General features: G+C 45.3%; 1 protein-coding gene across 1 annotated transcript in view; it reads right to left on the bottom strand.

Annotated features, from left to right (window-relative positions):
• ZC3H7A (zinc finger CCCH-type containing 7A) overlaps nucleotides 1–26,939 on the bottom strand; it is a 115,140-nt gene that overhangs the window by 12,783 nt on the left and 75,418 nt on the right. The window contains exons 10-20 of the mRNA XM_044304174.1: nucleotides 19,294–19,420; nucleotides 18,366–18,433; nucleotides 17,338–17,536; nucleotides 16,424–16,585; nucleotides 15,371–15,567; nucleotides 13,604–13,704; nucleotides 9,601–9,782; nucleotides 8,965–9,038; nucleotides 5,439–5,572; nucleotides 5,218–5,323; nucleotides 2,663–2,771 (exon numbers count right to left, since the gene is read on the bottom strand). Coding sequence (XP_044160109.1) covers nucleotides 2,663–2,771; nucleotides 5,218–5,323; nucleotides 5,439–5,572; nucleotides 8,965–9,038; nucleotides 9,601–9,782; nucleotides 13,604–13,704; nucleotides 15,371–15,567; nucleotides 16,424–16,585; nucleotides 17,338–17,536; nucleotides 18,366–18,433; nucleotides 19,294–19,420 — 1,459 coding nt within the window. The remainder of the gene's footprint in view (nucleotides 1–2,662; nucleotides 2,772–5,217; nucleotides 5,324–5,438; nucleotides 5,573–8,964; nucleotides 9,039–9,600; nucleotides 9,783–13,603; nucleotides 13,705–15,370; nucleotides 15,568–16,423; nucleotides 16,586–17,337; nucleotides 17,537–18,365; nucleotides 18,434–19,293; nucleotides 19,421–26,939) is intronic.

Genomic DNA, 26,939 nt, shown 5'->3' with positions numbered 1-26,939 from the left:
AAAAGAGATTCAATCTATTAACCCCTTCAGGACCCTGCCATTTTTCACCTTAAAGGGACACTGACAGGCCCAATAAGCATATTTAGGTATATATATGACAGTACAGGTCTTATCAAGTGTGTTAAAATCATCTAAGTAGCCCCCCTGTCCACCTTATAAATACCGAAAACTAAAGTTTTATAACCTGCTTGTCTCGTCTCCAATCTGCCCAAGGGGCAGCGTTTCATCTCAAAATGCGCCCAGCCAGCCGCTCCCAACTGCCGTTCTGAAGCCCCGCCCAGCTCATCAATATTCACTTCGCTGGGCAGCGGCTACAACTCTCCCCGACTCAAGTGCCCAGCGCATGCGCATAAAGCAGAGGCTGCAGCGGCCTCTAAGACGCAGACTGTCTGTACGCAGGCGCGATGTGACCCCGGCCGGGCGCATGCGCTGAAGATTAGACGGAGGACGTGCCCAGAGGATTGAATTGGCCATGCGCAGGATCTTGAGTCGGGGAGAGTTGTAGCCGCTGCCCAGCGAAGTGAATATTGATGAGCTGGGCGGGGCTTCAGAACGGCAGTTGGGAGCGGCTGGCTGCATTTTGAGATGAAACGCTGCCCCTTGGGCAGATTGGAGACGAGACAAGCAGGTTATAAAACTTTATATTTCGGTATTTATAAGGTGGACAGGGGGGATACTTAGATGATTTTAACACACTTGATAAGACCTGTACTCACGTATATATACCTAAATATGCTTATTGGGCCTGTCAGTGTCCCTTTAAGGACCAGGACATTTTTTTAAAATCTGACCAGTGTCACTTTATGTGGCGATAACTTTAAAACGCTTTTATTTATCCAAGCCATTCTGAGATTGTTTTCTCATCACATATTATACTTTATGACACTGGTAAATTTGAGTCAAAATATTTCATCTTTATTTATATAAAAAAAAATAATACGCAGTGCAGTATTCAGCGCAGGCACAGTAAGGAAGTTGGCAGCCAGTGAGCGTTCTTCCTTCACTATGCCTGCGCCGAATACTGAACGGCATGGCGCAGGCGCGAGATTTACCATGCACTCAGGGCCGGCAGGAGGATGCGAATGCTGCCGGGCCCTGTCAATCAAGACATGGAGGGAGGTGACAGAGGTGGGAGAACATAGCCTCTAAGAGCAGGAGCAACGCAACGCCCCCTCCCCCCCCCCCGCTCCTAGAGGCTAATTTGCATATTATAAAAGTAATGGAGTAATGGGGGCATGGGTAAAACTATGAAGAGACTAGTTAGGTTCAGCTGACATTAGCACATCGCTAATGTCAGCCAGTTTAATTTAGGTATTTCTGGTGACAGAAACCCTTTAATGGGTTAATATCAGGAGCCTAGGTTTTCTTTTATTTTTTTTATAAAAATAAAGATGAATCACTGTATGATGAAAATGTTTGCACATATTTTCATACATATTGTTTTACACTTCCCCTCCATTTTCAAGATCTGTCTGCTGTCAGTGAATTATTACATTTTTCTTTACTGTCTGAAAACATGAACTGAACCAGTCCTGCTCTCTGCTCAGATACAACTGTATGCTTCTCTGATAGATTGCTATAATGCTACTAAATGTAAATGTGTGGAATACAGGCTGCTTCGCTGGGGGAGGATTACATACCAGATGTCGTCCCTTCTGAAGGGCAGACTAGGCTGGTTTGGGTTTTCACTTTAAAGGGAACTTGTCACATTGAACATGGTGTTATAGAGCAGGAGGAGCGGAGCAGATTCAGTATGACTTGTATTTCATTCATTTAAATTCCTGCTCATTCTGAGCTTTGAAGTCCAGGAGGCGGTCCTATCACTGATTGACAGCTACCTCTGTATACACAGTCATAGAGGGAAGGCTGTGAGTCACTGATAGGACCACCTCCTGGGCTTCAAAGCTCAGAATGAAATACAGGTTCTACTGAATCTTTTCCCACAATCTATATACAGCAATCTGCTCAGCTCCTCCAGCTCAGAAACCATGTTTAATGTGATGGGTTCCCTTTAAACAAGTGAAAACAAATGTTCTCATTTATCAAAACTGTTTAAGGGAAAACTCTTAGGGCCTTTTCACATGGCGGGTTTTACCGTGGAATTTTGGTGCGGACAGCCGCTCCGAAATTTCGCCGAACAACCCGCCAGCAGCCGCATTCTCTCTGCCTCCTATACATTTCAATGGGAGGCGGTGCTGAGGATCAAGTAGCGGTGGCTTATAGCCACGGTCGCACCAAGAAGAGACATGTCTGTTCTCAGCGAGGTTGCGACTTTAAGCCGTTGCTCCACAACCCTCAGCGCTGCCTGCCACTGAAATAAATGGGAGGCAGAGAGGACGTGGCCTACCACGGTAAAACCCGCTGTGTGAACAGGCCCTTAAACACTGATGGACACCGACCCCTGTCCCGCCTGGTGAGGCAGCTGTTCGAATATGAATAGTCCACGGCTCTCTCCATTCACTTCTATGGGGGGGGGGGGGGGCCTTGTGCGTACATGGTCGCCTCTCCTCACATATTTTACAAGGAATAAGGTTCATTCACAACAGGTGCTACAAAATATCAGAATTTCATCAAGTATTCTAATTAACAAACAGCTCGAGCAATGGACAAAAGATGAGGTGACAGATACTGATGACAATAGGATGGGAGTAGATTTACTTACTGTCTAGATCTTTCATGAACGTCCATATCTCTTTCTCCTCTTGGCTGTGAGCAAATGCGCAATTTCCAATATACTGACATTTTTTGGCATTTAATATATGATGACACAACTGTACGAGATAAAATACATATATTTGTATAAGAACCAATGGAAGGTTAACTGCTCTCTCCTATCCTGACACATTCTGCTTTACTGATCTCTTTCAGTATTCAACAAAAAAAACAGCTGAGGTGAAAGACTAAAAAATAATAGCACAATTCATTAACCCGTTAGTGACATCTGTCAGACATGTCAGCAGACGAGCACAGGGACAATATGGTGTGGGTTCACCAAGAAAGCTATGTAAGCAGCAAGTGTCGACTGTGTGAACAACGTAACAGTGAAACCCCCAAAACAATGGCAGAATTTCATATTTTTTCCATTTCACCCCACAAATATATATATATATATTTTTTAAAGATTCTCAATACATTAAATGGTCTATTCAAAGCTATAGACACCCTGCGTGGACATTTTTTAAATTATCGCATTCTATTTATTTTTTGGCTAAAAAACTTTTTTTAACTGGTCTTTATTTTCCCCCTTTATGCCGCAGCTCCACGATCCTCAGCGCTGCCTTCTACTGAAAAGAATGGGAGGCAGAAAAGACGCGGGTGCTGGTAGGTTTTTAGAGAAATTTCGGCGTGGCTGTCGGCACCAAAATTCTGAGCTAAAACATGCCATGTGGACGGCCCCTTAGAGAGGTTTCATGTATGTGGATTATCAATGACCTATCCGGAGTAGGTCATCAATATCTGATTAGTGGGGGTCTGACTCCTGACACCCCCGCCAACCAGCTTTTTGAAGAGGCCCTCTTTGGTAAGCGCCACAGCCTGTTTCTAGGCCAATGACATCAAGTTCATTGCTCACATGGTCTACAGTAGGTGAAGTTCAGTCCAATTCAAGTGAAAGGACCTGAGCTACAATACCACGCACAACCTCTACACAATGAACAGCACTGTGCTTGGTGTGCTGCACAGAGGCCACATCGCTCACCGGGGCACCGCAGGCTCATTAAACAGTTGCCGAGTGTCGGATCCCCACCAATCAGATATTGACCTTTATTGAGGATAGTTCATGCATGAATATTTTACTCCTGAAAACACCCTTAAAGGGACACTGACAGGGCCAATAACCATAATTAGCTGTACATATCCATGCACAGGTCTTCTAATGTGCATTAAAAACATATAAGTCTAACCCCTGTCCACATTATGAATACTGCAAACTCATGTTTTATAACCTGAAGTAATCGCTTTTCTTTCTGTCCAAGGGGCGGGGTTTCAGCTCCACTTGCGCCCAGCCAGCAGCGCCCCAACCGCTGTTTTGAAGTGCCGCCCAGCTCATCAATATTCGCTTCGCTGGGCGGCTTCTGCTGTCCCCGACCTTCCGAGATCCGGCGCATGCCCAATAGAAAGCTATGGGTGCCGGGCGCATGCGCCGGATTTTGGAAGGTCGGGGACAGCAGAAGCCGCCCAGCGAAGCGAATATTGATGAGCTGGGCGGCGCTTCAAAACGGCGGTTGGGCCGATGCTGGCTGGGCGCAAGTGGAGCTGAAACTCCTCCCCTTGGGCAGAAAGAAAAGCGATTACTTCAGGTTATAAAACATGAGTTTACTGTATTCATAATGTGGACAGGGGTTAGACTTTTATGTTTTTAACGCACATTAGAAGACCTGTGCATGCATATGTACAGCTAATTATGGTTATTGGCCCACTCAGTGTCCCTTTAAAGAGGACCTTTCGTCCGTTTGTACTTTCTAAAGTCAATACCTCTCATTGTAGGCCAAGATTAGGAGATGTCATTGCTGCTCCATTGCCCCACTGTGCCCCCCCCCCTTCCCCCAGGCTGTTTTGGCGCCCCGTATGCTAATCAATAGCATCAGTACAGGGAGGAGGAGACGGCTGCGTTTCTCAGGGGGCATCTCCTTTCTCCCTGGCTGTGAGCTGTCCAATTGCAGCAGTCCATGTCAGCCAGAAAGACGCGTCCGTCTCCTCCTCCCTGTACCAATTATGTTGATTAGAATACAGGGAGCCAAAACAGAATTGGGGGCACAGCACCGCAACGGAGCAGTGTATCAGTAATGCTGCAACGGAGCAGTGTATCAGTAATGCTGCAACGGAGCAGTGTATCAGTAACGCCGCAACGGAGCAGTGTATCAGTAATGCTGCAACGGAGCAGTGTATCAGTAATGCTGCAACGGAGCAGTGTATCAGTAATGCTGCAACGGAGCAGTGTATCAGTAATGCTGCAACGGAGCAGTGTATCAGTAATGCTGCAACGGAGCAGTGTATCAGTAATGCTGCAACGGAGCAGTGTATCAGTAACGCCGCAACGGAGCAGTGTATCAGTAGTAAAAAAAAAATAGAGCAATGACATCTCCTAATCTTGGCCTACAACGTGAGGTATCGATTTTAGAAAGTAAACTGATGAAAGGTCCTCTTTAAGTCAACAGTAATAACCATCTCAACATACTAGCTAAGGAACATAACTACAAGAATTTAGATTAAAATCACCTCAAACTGAACAGGTACGGGCTTCTTTGTAGGACATGGTCGGATAGATATCCACTTTTTGCGCTCATTGGACATCACAAGAACAACCTGGCAATCTTTAGTCCATCTAAGATAAATACATTAAGTGTCATTAGGAAACTATGTTTAAGGCAATAAATGTAAATCCTTTATCAGAGAGGACAATTTTTAGTCTACTAAATGACTACAAAGAGATTACATACGTGTGTCTTGCCTTTGCGCTACAGTATTTTCGATTTTTGTCTGATTCAATCACTTGCCCATTTCTCCAGCATTGTCCACAAACAAATTTGATGTTGAAATTTGGGTATCCTGGACTATTGGGAATGCTCAACAGCTGAAAACAAATTTACGGTATATAACGTAACACAAGAAACCACAACTTATCCAGAGTACACAAGGGAGCAAATGTAATTGTCACAATGCCAACTTCAGTCGGTGATTGGCACATCGGTTATTTCCTGTGTGTCCACAGTCACAAGGGAGTAGAGGCCAGTGGGGGCCTGGAAATCACTGAAATCGGCGCAGCAGGGGATCAGTTTGGTCAGCATCTCTTTTAAGCTATTCTGATCCTTTTAAAACAAATTTTGCCGGTTAAACAATCCCTTTAAAGAGGACCTGTTATGTGTTTACCTGGCTGTAGCCCCTGCTCTGCAGATGCTGCTGTTCTTTTTTTCCTTCCTCCATTCCTGTGCAATCGATGCTGTTAATTTTGGTTCCAGATATGCTATTGTGACCATACACTATCATGGGGGTGGTTCCTGGCGCTGATTCTCAATAGACTATATATAGTTATCAGAGGCTGGGAACTTAAAGTGACCCTGGAAAAAAGCCTAAAAGTGGCCCGATGTCGTAGGTGGGTGCAAATTGACAGAGGGCTGGGCAACAGAAGTAGGCAGCCCCAGCAGAACCAAATACTACAGTGCACCACAAAATACTGCCTGCATTAACCCCCCTTCTACCCTGGGCCAGTTTTCACCCTTTTGCAGAGGTCATTTTTTGCAAATCATTCATCATTCATTTTTACACTTTATGGGTCAAGGTGACCAAAAAATTGCTAATTTTGGCACAGTTTTTATTTATGTATTTTTACAGCGTTCACCTGAGGGGTTAATAGGTCATGTGATATTTTTATAGAGCAGATCATCATGGACGTGGCAATACCTAATATGTATAATTTTTCTTATTTATTAAAGTTTTACACAATAATAGCATTTTTTAAACCAAAAAATGATGTTTTAGTGTCTCCATAGTCTGAGAGCCATAGTTTTTTTATTTTTTGACCAATTGTCTTAGGTAGGATCTCATTATTTGTGGGATGAGGGAACGGTTTCATTAGTACTATTTTGGGGGGCATACGCCTTTTTGATCGCTTGGTGTTGCAATTTTTGTGATGTAAGGTGACATTTTTTTTTCTTTTTTCTTTTTTACAGTGTTCACCTCAGGGGTTAGATCAGGCATCTCAAACTGCGGCCCTCCAGCTGTTGCAAAACTACAACTCCCAGCATGCCCGGACAGCCTACAGCAGGGCATTGTGGGAGTTGTAGTTTTACAACAGCTGGAGGGCCGCAGTTTGAGATGCCTGGGTTAGATCATGTGATATTTTTTATAGAGCAGGTTGTTACAGATGCAGCAATACCTAATATGTCTACTTTTATATTTTTTTCACTTTAGCACAATAATAGCAGTTTTAAAACAGACAATGGAGACACTAAAATATGATTTTTTTTTTGTTTCAAAACTGCTATTATTGTGCTAAAGTGAAAAAAATATAAAAAGTAGACATATTAGGTATTGCTGCGTCTGTAATAACCTGCTCTTTAAAATATCACATGATCTAAACCCTGAGGTGAACACCGTAAAAATAAATATTAAAAACTGTGTCAAAAAAGCCATTTTTGTCACCTTACATCACACATAGTGCAACACCAAGCGATCAAAAAGGCGTATGTTGCACAAAATGAGACCCTACCTGAGACAATTAGTAAAAAAAACAAAAAAAAACTATGACACTCAGACAATGGAGACTAAAATATGTTTATTTTTTTTTAACTAATTGTCTCAGGTAGGGTCTCATTTTTTGCGGGATGAGGTGACTATTTTATTGGTACCATTTTGTTCAACATACGCCTTTTTGATCGCTTGGTGTTGCACTTTGTGTGATGTAAGGTGACAAAAATAGCTTTTTTGACCCAGTTTTTAATATTTATTTTTACGGTGTTCACCTCAGGGGTTAGGTCATGCAATATTTTTATAGAGCTGGTTGTTACGGACGCAGAGATACCTAATATGTATCCTTTTTATTTTTTATTTCACTTTAACACAATTATAGCATATTTGATGTTTTAGTGTCTCCATGTTCTGAGAGCTATAGTTTTTTTTTTATTTTTTAAGCGATTTTCTTATGTAAGGTCTCATTTTTTGTAGGATAAGGTGACTGTTTTATTGGTACCATTTTGTTCGACATATAAATTTTTGATCGCTTGGTGTTGCACTTTTTGTGATGTAAGGTGATAAAAATTGCTTTTTTTGACACATTTTATTAATTTTTTTATGGTGTTTATCGGACGGGGTGGATCATGTGATATATTTATAAAGCCGGTCGTTACGGACACGGTGATACCTAATATGTGTGTTTTTCAAAAAAAATTTCTTTTTTTTTTTACTTGAAACTTTTTTTTCTTTATTTATTAAAAACACTTTTTTTTTAAAACTTTATTTCTGTCCCATTATGGGGCTTCAACTTTTGGGGGTCTGATCCCCTCTGCAATGCATCTGTATTGTAATGCATTGCCGGTTAGTGTACTACAGTGAGTAATACACTAACAGGTTGCCTAGGAGACACCTGAGGCTGGATCTCCTGGGCACCTGTAGAAGGCAGGTCCAGATGCTGTGCAAGACATTGGGCAGCCTCTGCACGGCATCAGGCTGCCTTGTCACACATCGGGTCCCCACCAAAGCAGCGATGCAGGAGGATACAGCAGGGGCCCGGCTACCAGGGACTGCCGGACCCCTGCAGTGATCAGGTGCCCGCCGATAACCATGATGTACTATTACGTCAAAATGCGGGAAGTCACTGACTTCCATGATGTAATAGTACGTCACATGTTGGGAAGGGGTTAATTACTGCTGAGAGAATCAGATCTGCGGCCAAGAGGGGGGCTCGGGTGGCCCTATAGGGTCTATGGCCAGTCGGCCCAAGATAGTTATAGTACAAGTTGGATACATTTAACATTAATAGAGAGTGTCTGTTAAGGGCTCATTCAGACGGCCGTATGCTGTCCGCAAAAATGTGGATCTGTTTTTTTGCAGCCAGTTCAGCATGTCCGCCAAAAAACGGATTGTATTCAGTTTTTATTTGCTGACCCATAGCCTTCAATGGAGCCATGTCCTGATTTTCACTGACAAGTATAAGACACGTTTCATTTGTTTTGCTGAGCCGTGCAATGGAAGGCTCCATAGAAGTTAATAGGACAGCATCTAATCCGCAAAAAAACAGATCCGCATTTTTGCGGACAGCATACGGCCGTCTGAATGAGCCCTTACTCCCACACTCCAGAAAGCAAACTGATAGATTGACTGGCGTCCTTTGAATTTGTGTGTTTAAAAAAAATGGAATTTACTGTAGAATGTAAGCGCCATTGGGAATAAAAAATGGGAGCAATGACAATATCTGTACAACATAACCAACAATTCATACACAAGAAAAATCAAAAAACGAATAGGTACCTGGGGCTTTAGTGAACTGGACTCCTTTGCCCAATATGACTCAGACTCTTGAACAATTCTTTCAAAGGAAATTCCTTCATGCAAAAAAATAAAGCAGCAATATAATGCTATGTAATATATAGTACTGTATGTATTAGCCCTCAATTACAAGACCGCATGGCCTCCATGTCCGTGTTGTTTACCGCAAACTGCGGGTCCACAAAACACGGGCACTGGCTGTGTGAACTCTGCATCACGGTACAGACACTGACTTGAATGAGTCTGCGATGAGTCCTACGTGTCCTATCTTTTGCAGAGTAGAGGAATACAGCTGGAAGCCCAAGGAAGGTCCTATCTTTTGCCATATCTTACGGATGACAGACCCATTCAAGTCAATGGGTTTGCAGTCCACAACACGGGCACAGCAGCCATACAGTAGTATGAATGGGGCCTTAGACTGTAGTCACTTACTAATGTTTGGCCAATTCACTGTCCCGTCCATCATTACTTACCACAGGGGGATAGGGAAACCTTTTTGAAATGCTGCTGTTGCTGAGATCTTGGTGAATAATAATGCACAGGAGAATGGATCTCTCCAAGTGTAAAGTCATACCTAGTGTACTTCAGCTAGTAGCAGACACACTCCAAGCAGCTCACCTGTCTTTTCTTGTATGACCCAGACTCTTAGTTCCACCAAGCTGTGGGCGTAGAAGCAATCATCATCTCGTAAGCATCTATATTGGACCTCGTGTCGACAAAGATCTAGTATAAAGTGTTTGCTGAATGGACGGATCTTGCAGTACTTAACAACAGCGTCTCTGAACAGATGAACCAGACACCTATATTACAGGAAAAAATACCTAGTTAATACATTTACCATACGTATAGCGCATACATGTGTGATAAGCCACTGGTAAGACTATATCTAGCAAGGCCTTTCCAGCATTACATGGCTTGTATATGTTATTATATAACCTCTATTAAAGAGGGTTGTTCACTTGAATGGGACTGAGCTGCGCCTAGGTCATGTGACCGATGACCATGATGTCAGTGGCCTAGGAAGGGGCTGCAGCGCTCACCGGAGCCTCCGCCGCGGTCTTTTCAAACAGCTGTTAGGCAGAGGTAAAGTGAGTTAGACCCCTACTAATCAGAAATCAATGACCTATCCTGACTAGGATATACAAATCTCAGAAAACACCTTTAAAGATTGCCTTATTGTCCTACTTAATGCAACATATAGGCGGATCCCCCTGGGGACACCAGACGACAAAGGAACCATAGGTTTCCTTCCATTTCAGATCACAACCTGACAGGAGAGAGATAATAAAACAAGATTTTTTTTAAATTCTTCCCTTAATGTAGAGTCAGGCCTTTCCCTCCAATAGAGCAAAAATTATAGATGAAATCATTTTTGATATTTTTTTTTTTTTTTACCTTCATGAATTGTATCGTGCCTAACTTACTGGCCAGTAGGCTGCTTAGCGTGATAAGAATGCACTTCACGTTATATGTTCATGAAGAATGTATTTCTATTTGAATATGATTGCATAAAGGTCATCGGTACTTTAGGGTTGTCTGGCTGTGTAAATGATGAAAGAAATCTCCGGTCTCCTGTTCCACACTTCACAGTTCCCCGACAGTCTCTACTTCCCGCAGCCTCTGGACACACAAGAAAGGACCGCTCGGCCAATCACTGTCCACAGTGGTCACCCCTCCGGCAGTGACCAGTGGTAAGGTAAGAAAATGGAGACCGGAATGGAATTGTGAAGCATCAGAACATCAGGAGTAAGGCGAGTATGACTTATTTGATTGTTTTTGGAGCCTTTTACAAAAAAATTTCAGATGATCCCTTTAATATCACCAGTTCCAAGTGCTTCTACCTCAATGTTGGTTCTCGGGTTCTTTTCGTTAATACTGTATAGTGTTGTCAGGCAGTGTGTCGCTAGCAAACCGTCTGGCTCCTATTCACAAGACTTAGAGCCTGAGCACAGTTCAGAGAAGGCTTCATAGTAATAAACACCCTTCTCTCTAACTCAATGATGGCTCCCCGGCGGCCTATATAACCCGATCGCCAGTACAAGGCAGCTGGACAAGTTGCAGTGCCTTTCCCAGATTAACTAATGAACCCTTACAAATCTATCCAGTTACAAATCCTTATATGTGTGCATATGTCAATCCCCTTGTGCCATACCTGGCTCAACATGACAAGCAGCTTTCTGATGGACTCAGAAGGTTGACCGCCACTGCTCTATCCCAGGCTACTAGCCCTTACTACTATATTAGGGTCCATTCAGACGTCTGTAAGTGTTTTGCAGCCTTATGATAGAAATGCCCATTCTTGTCTGCTGTGATAGAAGGAAGACACTAAATACTAGAAATGCAAGCTTCTGGCAAAGGCAAGAACATCAGATATATTATCTGCAAATAAAAGCAAAAGGGTCTCTCTCAGGGAATGAGAACCATCTCGCTAGAGCCACCTTTTGGAAGTGGATCCCTATGAAGTCAAAGCCTTGGGACGTGACAAGGGAAAATAGTCAAATCAAATATCCATCCGTAGACAGGTGTTTCGGGGTGCTTGCCCTAAAGGATTCCGGCTGGCTCCGTATATATAGAGACTTGAGGCGGGTTTAGAGAGAGTCCAATTGAGGGGCCGATTGTCGGGAACGAAGTCGGCTGCTCGCTCAGTGAAAGAGACAGTTACATCCGAAGTTGCTTCGTTCAGATTAAGGCTAGGGCCACACAACGATAGTTGTGGTGTCTCACTGCGAAATGCTGCGACTGTGACGCGACAGTAGCAAAAAATCCATGCAAGATGAGACTATCATTATAAAAATTGTCGCGTGACATGAATGTCGCACAACACATGTTGCAGTGTAGTTGTGCCCTATATGTCATGCGACACATGTCGACATGTAGACCTACCCTAAGGGCTCTTTCACACTTGCGTTCTTTTCTTCCGGCATAGAGTTCCGTCGTCGGGGCTCTATGCCGGAAGAATCCTGATCAGTTTTATCCTAATGCATTCTGAATGGAGAGAAATCCGTTCAGGATGCATCAGGATGTCTTCAGTTCAGGACCGGAAAGTTTTTTGGCCGGAGAAAATACCGCAGCATGCTGCGCTTTTTGCTCCGGCCAAAAATCCTGAAGACTTGCCGCAAGGCCGGATCCGGAATTAATGCCCATTGAAAGGCATTGATCCGGATCCAGCCTTAAGCTAAACGTCGTTTCAGCGCATTGCCGGATCCGACGTTTAGCTTTTTCTGAATGGTTACCATGGCTGCCGGGACGCTAAAATCCTGGCAGCCATGGTAAAGTGTAGTGGGGAGCGGGGGAGCAGTATACTTACCGTCCGTGCAGCTACCGGGGCGCTTCAGAGTGACATCAGGGCGCCCCACGCGCATGGATGACCTGATCGCATGGCACGTCATCCATGCGCATGGGGCGCTCTGACGTCATTCTGGAGCGCCCCGGGAGCCGCACGGACTGTAAGTATACCGCTCCCCCGCTCCCCACTACTACTATGGCAACCAGGACTTTAATAGCGTCCTGGCTGCCATAGTAACACTGAACGCATTTTGAAGACGGATCCGTCTTCAAATGCTTTCAGTTCACTTGCGTTTTTCCGGATCCGGCGTGTAATTCCGGCAAATGGAGTACACGCCGGATCCGGACAACGCAAGTGTGAAAGAGCCCTAAGGCTACATTCAGACATCCGGCACTATGATAGGAAATACCTATTCTTGTCTGCAATTGCGGACAAAAATAGGACATGCTCTTATATTTTTTGCGGGGCCGCAGTGTGCTGTCCGCATCTTTTGCGGCCCCATTGAAATGAATGGGTCAGCACCCATTCAGCAAAATTACAGAACGGATGCGGAGCCAGAAATATGGACGTGTGAATGGACCCATAATCAGATTTTCATAGAAATAAGTATAGAAACAAACAGGTCACATACCCGCTTCACCACAGTTTAAATCGGCTTCATGCACACGAACGTTGTTTGTTTCTGTGTTCGTTAAGTTTTTTTTGCGGATAGGATGTGGACCAATTCATTTCAATGGGTCCGCAAAAAATGCGGACAGCACACCATGTGCTGTCTGCATCAGTATGTCCATTCCGTAGTCCCGCAAAAAAAATATAACATGTCCATTTTAAGCATTGTTACAATGGATCAGCAAAAAAAAAAATTTAATCCTTTTTTTTTTTTGCGGACCGCTAAACACATACGGTCTTGTGCATGTAGCCTTACAATCACAATTTCTGAAACATTTTGACATGATCATAAAGATCACAACATTATAATTTACAGTGGTCGTCTCATCTTGCCGTTACCAATTCCAAATAAGACACAGTCCTTACCATCAGTCGGCTGAGAAACTGCGCAGTGCATTGGTGCTCAGTTTCGGTAGCTCCTATTACAGTGTATGACAGCTATAGAAACAGCAAAGCACTCGGAACTCGGAAAGAGCATAACTTGCTGTGCAATGCCGTTTCCATAGCTGCCATGCATTGCAATGGGAGATGCTGAAACGGCATAGTGCTGACCTGCTCTCTTGCTTCCCGGCCACCTGGTGCTCGGTGATTAGTCCCGTCTTGCCTTAGTAACGGCAGATGAGACAACCCATTTAATGTTAATAGATGCCATCCTTTTATACTTACTTATTTTCTTCAAAATGATGTTTTGCAACAGGATGTGAGCAGCTAATGTGGTTGTCTTTATCTTTTTCACTGATAATCCTGGGTTTGTGGTCAAAACATTTCTGGAATAAATATCATCATCTCATAATATAAAACTTCAATCAATGTCATTCACTTCACTTTTATATCATCATTAGCCACATGCTGTATACACAGTCTTAGGCCTGTATCAGACTTGCAAATTTTGCAGGCGATTGTTATGAATGAAGCGTTTCTTCCCGGCAATCGCTTGCTAATCAGCAAAGGAGACCGCTGCTATTACATGCAGCCATCTCCTCCACAGTATGGGAAGAAGTGATCACTAAGGCCATCGCTCGTCTTCATACTAAATCATTATATTTGCCGGCAGCAGATCGAAATTAGACAGCATGATCTGCCGATGATTTTTTAACCTGTTTAAAGATTACAATTGCCCAAAGAAGGAGCTGGTTTATTGGGCATTCAGCGGCTTACTCAGGGGGATCATCGCTAATGAGCGCTCCTATGAACGTTTTTCAGTGATGATTTGCCCGACCATCGTTGGGTCTAATACAGGCTTCAGTCACAAACAGGTGCACCAGGGCTGGACAAGTCACTGCAGACATAGCACACTATAGGTGGCAGTTTCATCTTTCACCAAGTCATGCAATGAAAACTTTCACTCTTATAAGAAAAAGGTTAAAAAAAAAACTCAAGGTGTCTACACATAACAGAAGAAGACTGGCTGAACAAGACAATATGGGCGGGACTGGCCACCATCTAATGTATATGGGATTGTCCCGACTCCCCCCCCCCCCCCCCCCATGGCAATTGTAGGGGAAAAAGGGATTGTGCAAGTTGGATGTCAAAATGCCCAATCCTTTATTTTCACGGGAGATATGCTGTCAACCGGCCATGTAATGTGCACAGGAGTTTTTAACTCAACATGCCTGATCCTTTGCTCCTGCAATAGAAAAGCTGATGTCTGGCAGCAGTGATGGCCAGTTCTCATTGTGCGCCTGCGAACATATGCGGGCTGCCATCTTTTTTCACAAGTCCGGCGAGGCACAGGTAAACCCTTACCTGTGCCTGTGCGCGAGCCGGTCTGAAAACAAGTGCGGTCAGCGGGAGCAGGCAGTTCCGAGAACAGCCCGATAAAGGCCCCCGGTGGCTGTTCTCGGAACTGCCTGCTCCCGCTGACCGCACTTGTTTTCAGACCGGCTCGCGCACAGGCAAGGGCTTACCTGTGCCTCTCCGGACTTGTGAAAAAAGATGGCAGCCCGCATATGTTCGCGGGTGAACAATGCGAACTGGCCATCACTGTCTGGCAGCAGCTTATTCCCGTCTCCGTATTCAGAACACATTCATGCTTGTCCAATCATGCAAGTGTATAGGAGGAATGACTGACTGACGGCTAAGGTGTATGGCCACTATTAGCCACAAGAAGCAAATGTCTACGCTGGACACCTGGCTCCTGGGATTTGTCTACCCCTGTGTTAAAGTAATGAGGACAATACGTCACATCAAATTTGACACATCTTGGCTAGCACAGCAGCAGATTCATGTGTTCACGCTCATCCAGCAGCCTATATGGACACTTTGCATACAGAGATCAATGTTTTAACAGTAGAGAGCTTGGTCCAACGATAGAAATCAGAAACTCAGCAGGTGTATACGGCATCTCGCAGCTGCAGACAAGTTAAGTGCACTCAGAAGGCATGATGGATCACTGACTGTAGGCTGTATATATTTTCTAACGTCATAATTTACCTCGCACAAAAAAACGAATGTCCCAGAATACTCCTGCAGTAGATGTGGGATTGTCAAATTGACTTCACTATTGCCTCCAAATATTGCTTCTCTGCAAAACATCCCTTTCCTCTCCAGAGTCCATACATCAATTTCTTCTTGACAATATCCAAATGTGCAACATCCTGGGTAAGTGCACTCAATGCCCTGAGCAACATCTAGAAAATATAATAAAACCAACATTCAAAGTCATCAACCTAAAAACCAAAAAAAGAAACAAACATACATGCTGCCTGTACATACTGGTCGGCTCTTACTCCTATGGTAATCGGCACTATTGGCTGTGTAGCTAGCCAGAAATTAAAGGGCTGTCTCACTTCAGCAAACGGCATTTATCTTATAGACAAAGTTAATACTAATGTATTGTGATTGTCCATATTGCTTCCTTCATTCGTTTTTCCATCACATCATACACTGCTCATAGTCAGGGGTTACACTGGCACACTATAGGAAAAAGTGTTGGTCTCGCTGGTGGCGGAGATCATGCACAGGCACGCATGCGCAGCATCTGCAGTCCTGGCCACCTCGTATCTGCGCTGCAGCGGTGGCCAGAACTCATGGAAACGGGCAGTGTATAATGCGATGGTAAAAGGAATCAAGCCGGCAAAGAAGGCAATATGGCCAATCACAATACATTAGTAAGTGCCTTGTATTAACTTTCTCTACATGATAAATACCATTTGCTGAAGTGAGACAAGTTTCAGAGCGCCTCTGTATTCATTATAGACCTATATACTGGCCTGCAACCAAATATGTGCGGCAAACATCAGACATTGAACAGACTGGGATCTTGAAGAACTGTTCAACAGCACTTCTATATTATAATAGCAAAGCTCAGACATCTGGTGTACTGTGCATAATGCATTCCTTCTCTGCACATAGTATTCATAGAGTTCTAGAGCTCTAACTGTAAAGGATAGAGTTCCTTGTTATTAATGGTCACAAGTAAACCGTTATGGTCATGTGGCTCCTAAAACCCACGAAGTGATAAGCCTTTCAGCGATCATCAGTTACCTTTACATATATAGTATTGACCCGCATAGTGATTCTTTGTTGGCCTTCGTCTGATTCCCTTCCAGGAGTCATCAGCAGAACTCTTCAGTCTTCCTATAAAAAGGTCCTTCTTGCATTTATGATCCAAGTTGGGAAGATAATTGTAGTTTAAGGACTTTAACCCTAAAGAAATAAAGATAAATATAGTATAAAATATATGAAATTGAGATATGGAAATTATGGCTGGTCAATTATGACATAAATCTAAATCTCAGTTAATTGAACATTTTACCTTGAGTATTATTAATTAACAATTATTTTGTTATCAATGTGTAGATAGGAGGCGGCGGTCCTCCTCTTCTGATTCCATCCCGGCGGCGGTGGTTTCTCTGGCATGCACACAAATGCACTGGAGAGCATGCATGCTTTGCATCCCAGGGAATCAAGACATGGACAGACTTAGGCTAATTTCACAAGAACAGCCTGCCAGAAGACACTGTACCTATCATAGCTGGATACTACCTGCCCCCGCCAGGCTCCATTGACTAAAAAAGGACTCGGCGGGGATCTGGCCTGTTTCCAGCATTAGGATTCGGCCAGACAAAAACCTCTGCTTTCAGCGCTATTTGTCTAGTAAAATCCGAACACTAATGCCGGAAACAGGCCAGATCCCCGCTGAGTCCTATTATAGTCAATGGACTACCTGATCTTGAAGGAGACAACACCCCCATTGACTTGAAAGGTCCGCAATCTGCAGGATATGTAGCGGTAAAACATGTCCTATTTTTTTGCAGTGCGGATCGTCTCTTGCAGATCCATTCAAGTGAATGGGCCAATATCCGCAAACGGCAGGGCACTCACGTTCGTGTACATGAGCCCTTATGGTACGATGTTGGTTTCCCTTTTGGGTCTATAATCACATATAATGATCTCACCTGCTTTGGTAAAACACTGCTGACAGGCCTGTCTGAACTCATGGGTATCTTCAAGAGGATTGGTGCTCCTCACAGTGGAACTGATGCTTAATACAGAAGATGGCTCGACATCAACACATTGAAACGTATGTGCTTTCTTATGTGTCCCAGAAAAATCTATAGGGCTTCCTGAACTAAGAAAGTGTGTGGAATCATTTACCTGTAAGATATTACAATAGATACATTAAAGTGGGGTTGTCCCGCCAATACTTTTCATATTCATTGTACAGATCATAAAATATGAAACATAATTAGCAGTTATGATCCAGTGAAGAGTTGCGTTGAAGAGACTTGTGCATAGCTGCTGGTCACACATGCTCAGTCAGGTCTCTGCAGAGTCCTTCCCTGTTCTCTGCAGAGCCGCCAATAGAAATAGCTTTCTGCAGCGCAGAGACACGACTCTGCAGGGAACAGAGGGTCACTATACAGAGACCTGGCTATGAAGAGAGTGACCAGCAGCACACAGCTCAGTATATGGACATGCACACTGCTATACCCTCTGAACACCAGGTGGCGCCATGCTATGCAAGTACATGTCATAACGCTGCATAGGATCAGTTTATTAATAGCATGGAAATGGCAAATATGCTTTGTGTTTATGATCTATAAAATGATTATGACATGTAACAGTGGAACAACCCCTTTACTTCCATTCACAGATTTTCACTATTATGGCAATTTTAAGATCTCCATGGATTATACGGTATATGACGTATGTATATTTAGCATGTTATCATGGCTGCAAACTACAAAACATATAAAAGGAAAGCTTTATGATGTGAAAAGGGAGTACTTTATCCCCAAACCAAAGGGATTTGACTAATATTGCAGTTCAGCCCCATTCAAAGGAATGAAAAGTGTTGAAAGGGTAAATAAATGCTGCAATTTATACAGTATTAGGGCTTAGGAACAGACACGGAAGCCCTTAAGTTATGATACGCCTAGCTGGACATATTGGTGAACACTTTTTCTTTTATAAAGGCACTTACAGAAAATTGAGTTTTGTCTAATAGACTAGCGTTCGGTATTCCATTCAAGTGATCCAATACAGAAATATCTATAAAAAAAAAAAATAGAGAATAAGGGAATTTATTAAGCCATACCCTCCAGAATTCTGTCACCAAAAAGTCACAAAATAGGGCTTCTGTGACTTTTTGGGGCTTATTTACACACAATAAATTGAAGCATTTAGAATTTTTACACACCGCTCACTGCAGTTTTGAAAAGTCGGTGGGAAAGTGGGTATAATGAGCTAAGTTAATTAGTTTCAATCCAAGTCACAAACACACTCCAGTAGGAGGTGGTGTAAAAAAAACTAACTGAAGTAGCATTTCTAGACAAAAGTGTTAGATTTAAAGGGGTTGTCTCACCTCAGCCATTGGTGGCATATCTCTAACCAATGTTAGATAGGTGCGGGTCCCACCTCTGGGACCCGCTACTGTCTCCAGAATAGGACCCTGATGTGAATAAAGGGTAGCAGTGCATGCGCGGCCACCCTCCATTCATTTCTATAGGAGCACTGGCTCGGCTATTTCCGGCAGTGCCCTAGAGTTGATTGGAGCAGAGGCCACACTTGTGCAGTGCACTCTCCATTCATTTCTATGGGACTTCTGAAAATAGCTGAATGCGCTCACTCAACTATTTTCCAAACTCCCAGAGAAATGAATGGAGAGCATGCCACACATGCGTGGTGTGTTCTCCTTCACTTTCTGGCCCAGTTCTGGAGACAGGTGCCGCTCTGGGACCTGTAACTATCTGATATTGGTGGCATATCCTAGCGATATGCCACCAATGTCTGAGATGATAAAACTCCTTTAAAGATGAACCAAATGAAAATAAAAACAATAAATGTTTACCCTCATAATAAATTACCCCCAATATGTTTCATCATTAATTGATCTATATGTTTGAAATTACCTCTTTGAGAGCTCATCATGGGCAGGGGTGTTAATATCTGTGGGAATGCGTAACTCTGGTATATCAAAGGAGACTCCAGTCCTGAAAAGTCGTGCAATCTGCTGGTACCTCCTACAGCACTGCTAGTCTGAAAGAGAACAGCAAACATATTTATGACAGTGCAGTTTCTAGGTAAAATTTCTCTCAGGGCGAGTGTCAAAAAAACTCCCCCCCCCCCCCCCCCGGTAACAGACAGGCAGGCAGTGCTGACCTCACTCACTGTACGTCACGCAGTGCGTGAGGTACAGTGAGTGAGCGCCGCCGCCCGCACTGCCTGCCTGTGGGGGGACATTATTTTTAATAAGGATCACTATGGACATTATTTAGAATGGAGGCTGCTGTGGATGTCATTATAACTGTATAATGTCTGATAGGCCTAGTCCTGAGTTATATTACCCTGCCCTGTATAATAATGTACCCCGATACCCCTTAGTTATATTACTCCAGCGGGGTAATATAACTTAAGGCTACTTTCACACTAGCGTTCGTCGGTCCGCTCGTGAGCTCCGTTTGAAGGAGCTCACGAGCGGACCCGAACGCAGCCGTCCAGCCCTGATGCAGTCTGAATGGAGCGGATCCGCTCAGACTGCATCAGTCTGGCGGCGTTCAGCCTCCGCTCCGCTCGCCTCCGCACGGACAGGCGGACAGCTGAACGCTGCTTGCAGCGTTCGGGGGTCCGCCTGGCCGTGCGGATCCGTTCAGACTTACAATGTAGGTCAATGGGAACGGATCCGCTTGAAGATGTCACCAATTGACTCAATCTTCAAGCGGATCCGTCCCCCATTGACTTTACATTGAAAGTCTGAACGGATCCGCGCAGGCTACTTGCGCACTTGCGAATTTTTTTAAAGTTATTAATGCAGACGGATCCGTACTGAACGGAGCCTCCGTCTGCATTAATATGAGCGGATCCGTTCAGAACGGATCCGCCCGAACGCTAGTGTGAAAGTAGCCTTAGGGGTATCAGGGATGGGTACATTATTATACAGGGCATGGGCAGGGTAATATAACTCAGCTCAGGACTAGGCCTATCAGACATTATACAGTTATAATGAGTAATGACACCAACAGCAGCCTCCATTCTAAATAATGTCCATAGTGATCCTTATTAAACTTAATGTCCCCCACAGTGACAGTGGCCCCCATTTTCATGTCTCCCACAGTGGCCCCCCCATTGTAATTAATTCCCCCCCATTGTAATTAATGCCCCCCCCCCCCATTGTAATTAATGCCCCCCCAGACCATCACTCGCCTCACAGCAGGCATCAGCACTGCTCAGGGGCTCAGGGCGGGCGGTAACAGGCAGGCAGTGCGGCGCTCACTCAGTCACTGTATGTCACGCGCCTGCGCCGCCTAGTGGGAGGAGCAGGCGCGTGACGTCAGTAAGTCTGACCAGGGCCGGTGCAAGGATTTTTGCCGCCCTAGGCAAGATAAAAATTGGCACCCCCGCCCCCCCCCTTATCAGATCCGGAATTGCGGACCCGGATCCGCAATTCCGAACCTGAAAAAAAATAGTACATGTCCTATTCTTGTCCCCAATAACGGACAAGAATAGGCATATTCTCTTAGTGCCGGCAATGTGCGGTCCGCAAAATGTAGTATTAATAACTAAACAATTAAATAATACACATATTGCATTGTCTACTTACCACCAGGACAATTAGATGATCTGGTCTCTGGCTGCAGTCTGGCTCTGCGGACTCCCTTGTCACTCTCTTCTCCCCCCCCTCCCTTGTCACTCTCTTCTCCCCCCCCTCCCTTGTCACTCTCTTCTCCCCCCCTCCCTTGTCACTCTCTTCTCCCCCCCCCCTCCCTTGTCACTCTCTTCTCCCCCCCCCCCCCTTGTCACTCTCTTCTCCCCCCCTCCCTTGTCACTCTCTTCTCCCCCCCCTCCCTTGTCACTCTCTTCTCCCCACCCTCCCTTGTCACTCTCTCTTCTCCCCACCCTCCCTTGTCACTCTCTTCTCCCCCCCCCTCCCTTGTCACTCTCTTCTCCCCCCCCCTCCCTTGTCACTCTTCCCCCCCCCCCTCCCTTGTCACTCTTCTCCCCCCCCCCTCCCTTGTCACTCTTCTCCCCCCCCTCCCTTGTCACTCTTCTCCCCCCCCCTCCCTTGTCACTCTTCTCCCCCCCCCTCCCTGTCACTCTTCTCCCCCCCCTCCCTTGTCACTCTCTTCTCCCCCCCCCTTGTCACTCTCTTCTCCCCCCTCCCTTGTCACTCTCTTCTCCCCCCCTCCCTTGTCACTCTCTTCTCCCCCCCCCTCCCTTGTCACTCTCTTCTCCCCCCCCCTCCCTTGTCACTCTCTTCTCCCCCCCCCTCCCGTGTCACTCTCTTCTCCCCCCCCTCCCTTGTCACGCTCTTCTCCCCCCCCCTCCCTTGTCACTCTCTTCTCCCCCCCTCCCTTGTCACTCTCTTCTCCCCCCCCCTCCCTTGTCACTCTCTTCTCCCCCCCCCCCTCCCTTGTCACTCTCTCTCTCTCCCCCCCCTCCCTTGTCACTCTCTTCTCCCCCCCCTCCCTTGTCACTCTCATTCTACTACTCCCCCCCCTCCCTTGTCACTCTCATTCTACTACTCCCCCCCCCTCCCTTGTCACTCTCATTCTACTACTCCCCCCCCCCTCTTGTCACTCTCATTCTACTACTCCCCCCCCCCCTCCCTTGTCACTAGTCTCATTCTACTCCCCCCCCCCCTCCCTTGTCACTAGTCTCATTCTACTCCCCCCCCCCCCCCTCACTCTCATTTCCTCTCTCTTGTCACCTCTAATGTAGCGTGGCCGAGCTCTGTTCGCTCCGCGGTACAGGAGCTTTTGTTTCCTGTACCCGGCTGACAGGAAGTGCTCACTTAGTGTGCACTTCCTTTCAGTCCGGCCGGGTACAAGAAACAAATGCTCCTGTACCCCGGGCCGGACCGAACAGAGCTCGGCCACGCTACACTAATAACTCAGCAGTCTGCAGCGCAGGCAGGCTGCGCAGCACTGAGCCGGCCGCTCAGGAGGCTCAGCATGAGGGGCGCCGCCGGCCGGCTGCCCGATCATTTACCTTCATAACGATTTTCTTTTTTTTTTTTTTTTTACCTCAACGGGCGCCCCCTGCTGCTGACAGCGCCCCGGGCGGCCGCCCGTCCCGCCCGCCCCTAGAAACGGCCCTGATTTATGACACCAAGAGATGACATACTAAAGTCATATGCCATCATGTTACTGAACATTAAAGAGTCACTGTACTTTCACACCATTTAATAGAAGCCAGGTTGCTGGCGAAACGGCGTTGGGTCAGGAGTCGGCCGAGAGATCGATACACCATCTAGGGTATGCGTATTTTGTCCCTTCACCAAACCTCAATATTTCCACAATTGCCTCCCTTGTACTTTGTTTGGGGCGTTGTCGCCATTAGGTTTTTTGGTATGTTTTTCTAGCTAGCATTCTTTTTCCCTGTCCTTTGGTGTGCTGATCTCCCGGCCTCTCCTTGGGTCCTGTTCCTCATCCGTGTGTCCCGCCTTGTGCTGCCTTTTTTATCATTATGTATGTATGTACTGTTTATGTATATTTATAATAAAGCCTTTTTGGATTTTCATATATGCGAAAGTCATGTTCATTTTTTGGTGATAATTGTGGCTCCTTGTGGGTCGTTTTTTTTTAGATTATTTCTGTTCGGTCAATATTGGTTGACTATCAAATTTTTAAATCACTGCATTTAAAAAATCTGCCTGCATCTACCTGAAAGTCATGGCCACTAGGGGTCTCACTTCCAACTAAGCTGCAGTCCATTGCCTGTGGTCCGACAAGATCTGTCCCCGGTAACAGATACACAGAAGACAGGTGAGAGGAAGTGGGCGCGTGTCAGAGCTAGCTGAGATCCTGAGCCTGATCAAACAAATGCTTCTAAACATCAGAGGAGCCCCCTGCCTTTCTGTAAGTGTGATTTATCCCTCCTTATAATGTATGTTCTGTGAGCTCAAGAGCTGAAAACAAATATAGTGGGAAGAAAGGGAAAGCATGTCATAGCAGTAAGGGCTCATGCACACGACCGTGCCGGTTTTTGCGGTTCGCAAAATGCGGATCCGCAAAAAACTGATGCCCCCCATGTGCCTTCTGCAATTTGCGGAACGGAACAGGAGGCCCATTATAGAAAAGCCTATTCTTGTCCGCAAAACGGACAAGAATAGGACATGCCTCATAATTTTTGCGGGGCCATGGAACGGAGCAACGGATGCGGACAACACACAGAGTGCTGTCCGCATCTTTTGCGGACCCATGGAAATCAATGGCTCCGTATACAAACCGTTTTCGGAATCAAAATACGGCCTGTATACGGAACGCGAAAAACGTTTGTGTGCATGAGTCCTAACAGTGCTGGCAGAAGGGCTACACCTGCTGCTTCTGAGTGAAATGCATCTAGCTGTGCAGCTGAAGAGGAGAATAATTAGGCTGAAAAAAAAAAAAAGCACAGTTATTACATAAACTTTTTTTTAAATGAAAACTTAGGTACACTTTAAAGGGATTCTGTCACCAGGTTTCACCCCTGTCAGCTAAACATGCTGATGTTCAGGGCCTCATCAGGATTCCTAATGTGGGCTTCTAAATGTGATCCGTAGCCTTATTTTGCTAAAAAACAGGTTTTACTAACCTGTCACTCAAAGAAATAAGGTGCCCAAGGGGATGTCAAGGGATGCAAGGTGCCGGCCGCACCCACCGCCGTTCGTGCCCAGCGCCGCCTTTCCAGACTTCTGCACCGCCTCCTAATCCTCTGTGCCGCCTCTCCCTCCCTCCCTCCCCCCTCCTCCTCCTCCTGCTGTAAGATCTCGCGCGTGCGCACAGGGCTCTGCCTGATGCGCCCAGTGCGGACTTCTCGATTTGGCTTCTTAAAGCGAAGTGCGCATGCGCCGGCACTTCGCTCAACCCAGGTATGACCTGCACTCTGGCGCCAGCCTCTCAGAGCCCTGTGCGCACGCGCGAGATCTTACAGCAGGAGGAGGGGGGAGGGAGGGAGAGCGAGAGGCGGCACAGAGGATTAGGAGGCGGTGCAGAAGTCTGGAAAGGCGGCGCTGGGCACGAACGGCGGTGGGTGCGGCCGGCACCTTGCATCCCTTGACATCCCCTTGGGCACCTTATTTCTTTGAGTGACAGGTTAGTAAAACCTGTTTTTTAGCAAAATAAGGCTACGGATCAAATTTAGAAGCCCACATTAGGAATCCTGATGAGGCCCTGAACATCAGCATATGTTTAGCTGACAGGGGTGAAACCTGGTGACCGAATCCCTTTAAGGGTTTGTTCACATTTTGCTGCAGATTTTCTGTAGCATAAAACATTGGATACCAGCGCCGTGCTAAACTCACTCCACACAGACGGGGTGCTGGAAGCGCTGCAAGGAGAGGGCCACCGGACCCATAATCACTGGAGTCTGTTTATCCGGGTGAGCAAGATGGAAACCGCTCACCAACCTAGTAGCATGCATTTTACCTGCTGGTTTGGTGCGTGTAAGGTTGTCTGTCTGCCCCGTGCCAAGAATGCAAGTCCACTAAATAAAGCATCAAGTTTAAACTACACACTGGTGAGTGCCGCTGATTATTTTCTTCTTCGATATTGTGCATACGTACCTCTACTTGTCTACAGCTGTGCACTGCCGAGAGTGTGCTTGGTCGGGAGACCAGTAGGATTGCCATCCTCCTTGATTGCTGTGCTGTCCTCCTTGAGTGTTGTGGGTCTGCAGCTGTGCCACCTCGCTACCTATATTGCAAAATTGATGCATTTTACTTGCTGGTACCCAGGATCTCTCCTCAGGGCTGAAACCCTTCCAGTGAACTAAATACTGCAATGAATTGCGAACCTTTCTCCCATCCGCGATTCTAGAGATCTCAAATTCTAGTTGACCGGCAACCTCCACTGGCGACAGAGATTCCAGTATAGGGAATACAGGCGACACATACTTTTTTAGTAAAGTCTTGTGGAAAACATTATGAATAATAAAGGTAACTCGGTAAAATCAGGTAACTGTAACTTAAAAGACACAGGGTTAATGATTTCAATAATTTCATAAGGACCAATAAACCGCGGTGCAAATTTACTCAAAGAGACTTTCAGAGAAAAATTATTGGTAGATAACACTATCTCCCAACCCAAACTCTACTCCTCGAGAGTGTCTTTTGTCCGCCTTACCCTTTTGAACCAGACTGTGCACAGTTCTTTGACCACTAAATCAGCATCAGGAATCCGAGAGGAAGATGACGAAAATGAACTAAATCGCGGAAACCAAAAGAACGGAGACATACCGGTAGATGAGTTCATCCGATTATTAATTACGAATACAGCCAAGGACAGATGTTTGACCCAAATATTCTGGTTGTCGGAGACATAAAACCTCAGATACTGTTCCAAAGATTGGTTTAAACGTTGGCTTTAAGGATGAAAGGCCGAAGAAAAAGACAAGGAGATATTACATTTATGACAAAAAGCCCTCCAAAACCTTGAGACAAACTGAACGCCTCTATCTGAAACCACATTCTCTGGAATCCCGTGCAAACGTATTACATGACCTACAAATAGAGACGCCAAAATCTTAGCATTGGGCAATTTTGACAGAGGAATGAAATGTACCATTTTGCTAAACCTGTCAACGATTACCCGTACAATCGACTTACACTCCGAAACCGGTAGATCGGTGATAAAAGCCATGGAAATATGGGACCAAGGTCTACTAGGGATGGGTAATAGTCGTAATTCACCTATCGGCCGGGACCTAGGAGTTTTGGACCTGGCACAAACCTCACATGAGGATAAATAGGAGTGGACATCTCTAGACAGGGTGGGCCACCAGTAATATCTGGAGACTAGCTCCTTGGTGGCATTAATACCCGGATGTCCACTAAAAACTGAATTATGGCACTCACCCAACAGTCTGAGGCGCAAATGACTAGGGACAAACAATTTATCTTTAGGGGATTGCATCAGAGCCAAATGTTGTCCCATAGTAATTTCGGTTGTCAAATCGGAGTAGATCAAGGCCACAATGACACCTGCCGGCAAAATCGGTTCTAGTGGAGTATCAGGAGACTGAAATGTACAAAAATGTTGAGATAGGGCATCTGCTTTGACATTTTTACTTCCTGGCCTGAAAGTAATACAAAAGTTAAAGCGTGTGAAGAACAATGCCCACCTAGCCTGTCTGGGATTCAAACGTTTAGCAGATTGCAAAAACATCAAATTCTTATAATTAGTAATTATACCTGATGTTGAGCCCCCTCCAAAAAATGCCGCCATTCCTCAAAAGCCCATTTAATAGCAAGTAATTCACGATTACCAATGTTGTAATTTCTGTCCATAGAGGAGAATTTATGCAGAGAAAAAGGAGCAAGGCCTAAGTTTAGTGAGAGTTGATGACCCCTGGGAGAGTACGGTTCCAACTCCATCCTCGGAGGCATCAAACTCAACCACAAAAGGCCTTTCTTGATCTTGTTGGATTAACACAGGAGCATTAATAAAACACCTCTTGAGTGTTTCAAAAGCTTCTATGGCCTCTGATGACCAATTAGTTAGATCCGCCCCCTTCTTGGTTAGGTCGGTGAATGGCTACGCAATAATAGAAAAATTTTTGATAAATTTTCGATAATAATTAG

Source organism: Bufo gargarizans, chromosome 8 (genome assembly GCF_014858855.1).
Source record: "Bufo gargarizans isolate SCDJY-AF-19 chromosome 8, ASM1485885v1, whole genome shotgun sequence".
NCBI classification, from domain to species: domain Eukaryota; kingdom Metazoa; phylum Chordata; class Amphibia; order Anura; family Bufonidae; genus Bufo; species Bufo gargarizans.
This window is presented reverse-complemented; position numbering and strand designations above follow the sequence as displayed.